Below are 6,485 nucleotides of genomic sequence, written 5' to 3' on the forward strand. Positions count from 1 at the left end.
TGGAGGTTGTTCTGTTGTCTTCTCAGAAGATAGTTGGATTTGAGTGTTTGTGGAAAAAGTAAAGAGTGAACCTTGGAGAATTCTTTAGCAAAATGGTTAAGTCAGCAGGGGTGCAAGTGTTTCCAGAGGAAAGGATGGAGCTAATGTCTTCGCACATGAATGCCCCTCCAGAACAAAGTGAAAGGTGCATTTGCCAGATCTGATAAAATGACAAGATCTCCATAGTGTGTGGCAGGACAGCGATGGAAGTGGACTCGTTGTACACATTGCGTAATTTAATTTTCAGAAGCAAAAGGTTCTGATTTTATGCAAGACAATATAGTAGTTATGAATACTGTTTAGTGTTGCTTCTGGTCTTATTGACCTTGTTAAGTAGTTTCTGAAGTTGCCCATTTGAAATATATTGGATTCATACATGCTTACACTAACAGATGAAATAATGCCATTTGTTATTTGAGATCGTGCCTGTAAAGGAGAATATTTTCATCTTCCCATGTGTTGATTTTATGTAGTTGCTCCAGCCTGAAGGGCTGGTACCCATTTGTTGTTGAGTAGGTTGAGGGTAGCCCTGGCATGAGTCTGAAGAAGGGGGTTCAGATGCCTTTCAAGCTCTGCTCCCATACCCCTAGCAGGATGCTACAAAAATTGTGAAAGTAGTGGCAGAAGGCAAACTAGTGACTACACCTAGGCTGATGTTCAATGCCCCTAGAAGTCAACTGGCAAAGGGAAACATTGGAATTAAGGCTTTTTGTTTAATTCTTGCTTCACGATGCACAGAGAGAAGAGCTGGAAAAGCTTCCATAATTTCTTTTTTCTGTTTGTGTTTATATAATTGTAACTTGGGGCACATCTACCTTGGAACTAGAGAAGGGGTCTTTTAGGACACCAAGGGAACCAGAAAAGCACTGTGGAAGAGAGACCATCTTTTCATTTGGTGTTTGCATTGTAACTCGAACCATAGGGCTCTGATCCATGATAGGACCTCTTCAGCACTGCTGCAATGCTGCAAATAAATCTTACCACTGCTACTGATAATACATGAAGTCTGATTGAAATGGACAGTGATTTTTGGCTGCTTAGAAAGCCTTCATTTTTTTGGTTTGTTTTTTTCTTAAAACCCACATAGCCCTAATAGTCTGGAGAAAAGCTCTCAGCACTTCAGATGCTCCATCCTGGCTCTTCCAACTAAAGGAGGGACAGAATTCCCAGGCCACAGCTCTGAGTTTTCCAAGGAACTCTTCAGAAAAAAACAGAAAACCATATTTGACATTTCTAAGGTAAACAATCAAGCTGAAACAACTCCCTTAAAATCCTTCTCTATACCCATTTTAAAAATGTCTATATATTTTAAGACTGGCTGACTTCCAGTGCAGCAATGGAACATCCCTTCTTTGATCACTGTGCCCTCTCTCGAGGGCCAAGTCATCTGTCTCTGTAGTGGCACCTGCCTTTTGGTAGCTTAAGAGATTTAGGAAAGAACACTTCGAGGGGAGAAGTGGGGGAAGGGAATGTAAATCCAGCCGCTTTGGTGAAGTTTCTTTCCTATTCTGTCCTGCAACAGTTCTGTCTTGTGGCCAGCAGATGGCAGATGCAGTATCACAACAACAAAGTTACAGTATTATCAGCTGTCCTAAAGGCTATTCATGGGTCAGTGACTTGGATAAGTGATCACTTGAGCTTTCCTGGCTGTCAGCATGACTAAGTCCTGGTCTGTATTGAAAAGGTGGCTGTGATGTCTGTTCCTGTTAGGGTGGTAGGGAAGTGCTTGCAATTATTTACTGAAACTCTTATACTAGGAAAATCCCTAGCCTGCAAGCAGTTGTTCCACTAATGGTGGCCTATTGCATAGTTACAGTATTACTCTTTTCAAGCAGATACAGGATGAAGCAACCTTATAATGGTATAATGGAGGCCACATTAGTTGGCATAATTAAAATGGTACAGCATTCCCACGTAGATAGACCCAAAGGGGTAGATCCTTAACTCCAACTTCAGTGTATATTAGCTGAGAATCACCTTACAAATATAGTGTAGCTCTGTGAGAACATCCCTAAAGGTAGAGTCAAATAGTTAGAATCAAAGAGACACTTGTATTTTGAGCATCTGTTTTCAGGCATGAATATATTGGCAGAAAATGTCACCCTTTGGAGCCAGTTTTCTGTGCTTGTTGTCAGGTTTGCCCTTTGATGTTATTTATTACTGCCATCCCAGCTAATATCTAAGGGTTGTAGGGCACTGGAGAACTTGGTCTAGTGGCGTTGGGACTTGGCATATTTGGCACAAGAAAGGCTCAATAAAGCCTGAAGGTCCTTTCCACTACTCAGAAAGGCTTTTGATTTGCTGGGCTGTTCCCAGCGACTCTCCAAAGGGAGTTAGGGAGATGGATGAAAAGAGCTGCATCATGCAAAAAGAGAGTGCATTGTACACAAAGAGGGAAAGTCTTCCCAACAAAGCCAAGTTCCCCTGTGAAAAGCACCCTGGCACTGACCTTCCTGAGCTGGAACCGCCGCGTGGCAATCATTTTCATTTCCTTTCTCTGTTCATTTTTAAATGAAACCCACTGCTGACTGTCCTTCACTGCTGCGTCTCCTTCCACTTTCTGTTCTAAGCAAAGGCCTCTGAACAAGGAGCTGATTTTCTGAGCTGGAATGAGCTATGTCACTTTCCTCAAAGGTATGTGAGGTCTTGATTTGTTTAGGGCAGCCAAACTGATTTTGGTTAAAGAGCCTCAGACTCTCTGTTCTCCTTAGGCTTTAACAGACATGCTTTGGAGTTGGCTATAAAATGTTTGTAAGTCATGGAAGGAGGGTCAAGTTGCCTGTTGTTCTTAATGCGGGATTTAAGTGATGGATAGATTATCTTAAGCTGGTGAAAGATGGTGTATTGTCAGCCTATAAGCAAAATTCACCATGTACCTATGCAATAGGCGGTAATATCAGTCACAGCCATGACTGATGCACTCCAAAGGTAGATTAAATAGAAGATTCCCACAACTACCCTACCTAGTAAACCTGACCTTGTTTCAAGTCCTTGGTCCTGCAGTTAGTGGTAGGGAGCTGTGTAATTTAGATACATGTTCATTAACACCGGGACTGAGACCAACAACTCATTTCACAGAGGTCATTGACTTATAGGCACTGTGGATCTGAGCTGGATTTGAACTTCTTATATCAGGATGAAAGGCCATTGAGTTGAATGTAGAGTTTCACTTTAAGTGAATGTAGGGAGCTTGATCAAGTCATTGTGAGGCTTTCTGTTGACATCACTGCTCTTTGGAACGGGTCCAGACTTCTCAAGTGCAAAGTAAATGCTCAGAAATTGTGCAGGGGAAAGGCAGTATCGTGTTTAGTGGTTATAGTGCATGACTGAGCTCAAGGGCAAATCACTTCAGTTTTCTGCCTCAGTTTCAGTAAAATGAGGAATAAATAAGAATCTTAAATCACTTGGATTTTGCTTGTAAGGGGTTGAGATCTCACAGTTGTGATCTTGGATGAAAGCAAGCACTAGTTGCTATTTTCAGACCAGCCATCCCAATTGACACTAACAGACCATGTCCATCTCATTCCCCCCCTGCAGCATCCACAAGGGAATTGAGAAATGAAACAGAGACCTCAGCATTCACTTTCAGTCTGCCTAGCAAGCATTTCTCTCTTGAATACTGCTGGTAAGAGCTACAGCTGTGGCATGAACGTAGTGTTCTCCTCAGCATTTTGCATAAGCCGATGGATTACTGTAAACGCGGGGAGCGGAATTTCTGATTCTGCCTTGACAAGAAGCCGGGAGGGGAAGTGCCGTAGTGAAAAAGAAGCACTATGAGTGGTTGGGATTTTCAGAAAGCTGCATTCGTGACTGATGTCTGTGCCCCGATTCACACGGTACACCAGGCAGTTACAACACAGTAAAATGACAGGCCCAGCCCTGAGGCGCTTACAGCACTGTGAGGAGAGCATTTCCTGTGACAGGCTGGCACGAGGCAGCGTCTTTTGGACACAGATCTCCCCTCTTTCCCTGTGAGGGCAGTGGCTCCCTTCCCTGCATCCCAGGCAGGGCCCACTGCACACCTGCCACACTGGGAAGGCTGTGCTTGATCTACCCCTGGCTGCAGCTTAGAAAAGGGGGATGCTTTGTCGATTGATGTCTGGGGAGACAGGCTGTGCTGCATGGGCACACTGCTACAGTGATGCCCCCAGGCTTCCCTAGGTGAGGAGATGGGAAGGCTGACAGGAATCTGTGCCGCTAGGGCACGGGTGGGCAAACTGTGGCCCAGGGGCCAGATGCGGCCTGCCAGGCCATTCTATCTGACCCACGGGGCCCCTAAAACTTTTAGAAAACTAATATTTATCTGCCCTGGGCTACCTGTCATGCAGCCCTCAATGGCTTGCCAAAACTCAGTAAGCGGCCCTCCGCCCAAAATAATTACCCGCCCCGCACTAGAGAGAGCAGGTGTGGGCGTCGGCGTGGGAAAGGGTCTCGCCTTCCCGCCCCTTTGACACAGCCCAGAGCAGGCCCCGCCCCCCCGGATCTGCCCAGGAGGGCTGGGGGAGTCACTGCCTGATCTTAGCTCCGCCTCTTCCGGCCCCGGCGGAGGGGTGGGGGCGAGGTTTGCGCGACTCCCCCCTCCCTCGGCCAATGGCGGCGAAGGGGGGGGGGGGCCTGCGGCGCCGCTTCCGGGGTGGCGGCGAGCAGACGCGGCGGGTGAGTCGGGGCCGCGGGCCCGGGGGAGAGGGAGCGGGCCGGTGACTCACGTCTGCCCCGGGAAGTAGGAACCGCGGGGCTCGGCCGGCCGGGTTGGGGCAGGGCAGGGGTCAGCGGCTTCGCCCCTTCTTCAGCGGCGCGGACCCGGCCCGCCCCAGGTACGAGCCCGGGCAGGATTGGGAGGAGCGGGCGGCTCCAGCGCTGGGTCCCCAGCGGCTGCCCTGGCTGCTCCCCTGCTCCTCAGCCTGCCGGCTCGGGCCCCAGGGCATGGCCAGCTCTTGGGTTTCACCCCTTCTTTGATATTTGTTTTTCTTTTTTTTTTTTCTGTTGCCAAGATCTGGGGGTTTCTCATGCAAGTCCCTAGCAGCACTTGCCTTAGACCAGCAGGCTACGACCTATTCCCCCAGCAGTTTTGGTGCTCTTGCAAGGATCTCAAGCTGCCCCCCGGGCTGTGGCTGCCGGGCTGAGCGTGGCTGGCACAGTAGGGTTTTGACCAGATTTCCTTCAATCCACCACATCTCTCTCTGTTGTTTGCTAGCCTCCTTGGTGTCTCGTTTCTTTGGTCGCTGCTTCTGTTTTATACTGTGGAGATGTCTAGTACAGGTGCTGTTTTGGTAATGCTTCATCCAGCGCAGGTTTGTGTCCATAAATACTGCCATGACTATGACCCAGAGTGCTTTTAGCAGGGCCAAAACTTGCATTTTTAAGTTAGTCTGCTGATGAAGGGCTTGGTTTATAATTGAACTCAGCCTGGGAATTTCAGGCTAGCTCTGAGTCCCAGTCTCTGTGGGACTGACCCAGCATACGTCGTTCTCCGGGAACACCACCTTCTCATAAACTGTAACCTCTTGCTACAGCAGTGCTTCACTGGAAAATGGAAGTGGTTAACGATGCAACGGTGACCTAGCAGTGTGCAATGGTATGTGCATGTGACTGTCTTGATAATTTGTCCGCAGTTGTGAAACTTGTGTGCAGAGAGCCTAAACTAATACTTGTTTCACCACCGTCAGATGAAAGCGCCAAATCCTTCTTTGACAAAGGTTTTTTTGAACAGGTTGATTTGAAAGAAATATACAGATACCCTAGTTGTGTGCACCTAAATATAGACAGACACAAATGGTCTCACCCGTTTTCTTCTTCACTTAATTTATTTCTAGAGATTGTTCCCCAAAGAGGCTGGGTGCTTTTTCAAATTGAATATTAATGCATATCCTCATGAACAAACTTGTGACTGAAACAAGCTTCCCCTTCTTTTTCTGGATGTGGAAATAAATGGGCACTACATTGCTGTTGTGCTTTTATATTGTTGGCCTGTCTTTGTGTGCAGACTGCAAGAAGCCTGTAAAGCAGTAGTATTCTTAACTGGTTTATAGTGTGTTTCATCCAAGTATTACAATGGGTTTGAAAAGCAGGTTTCTAGCTGTATCTGTAAGGACAGTGTCTTTTGGTGAAATGCAGGTAACCTTTATATAAAAGCTGGCCGCCCTTAAAAATATACAGTTCTTAAGAAAAGAGATTTGAGCTTAGTCTTAAAAGTGGAGTTTCAGTGAAAAGTCTGGAGGAGCCATGTACGCAGGTAATTTCCTTAATAGGAATCTTTTGATGACTTCAGGCAGTAAGGATCTTGGTTTTACTTTGCAGTGAAGTGTAGCTCCCTAGGACCCCATTAGGTCAGTGGTTAAGTAATAACCTTTGGAAAGGAGTGCAGGCTTAGCTAGACCACTGACTTTTTTTTTTTTTTTTTTTTTTTTTTTTTAAAAAAAGGGGACCGATATTATCATTTTGTCCCG

At 46.5% G+C, this 6,485-nt stretch overlaps 1 protein-coding gene across 3 annotated transcripts in view; it reads left to right on the top strand.

Annotated features, from left to right (window-relative positions):
- The first annotated feature begins 5,137 nt into the window (after nucleotides 1-5,137).
- Nucleotides 5,138-6,485, top strand: part of TRAF2 (TNF receptor associated factor 2) — a 43,082-nt gene continuing 41,734 nt past the window's right edge. Inside the window, exon 1 of one of the 3 annotated variants that reach the window (XM_019510435.1) lies at nucleotides 5,138-5,330. In XM_019510435.1, coding sequence (XP_019365980.1) covers nucleotides 5,286-5,330 — 45 coding nt within the window. In that variant the 5' untranslated portion in view covers nucleotides 5,138-5,285. Of the gene's footprint in view, nucleotides 5,331-5,524; nucleotides 5,615-6,485 lie in introns of those variants that run through there. The other 2 variants (XM_019510437.1, XM_019510436.1) reach the window with 2 other exon arrangements.

This window comes from Gavialis gangeticus, unplaced genomic scaffold (genome assembly GCF_001723915.1).
Source record: "Gavialis gangeticus isolate Ggan-Ray unplaced genomic scaffold, GavGan_comp1, whole genome shotgun sequence".
In the NCBI taxonomy this organism is placed as follows: Eukaryota; Metazoa; Chordata; order Crocodylia; family Gavialidae; genus Gavialis; species Gavialis gangeticus.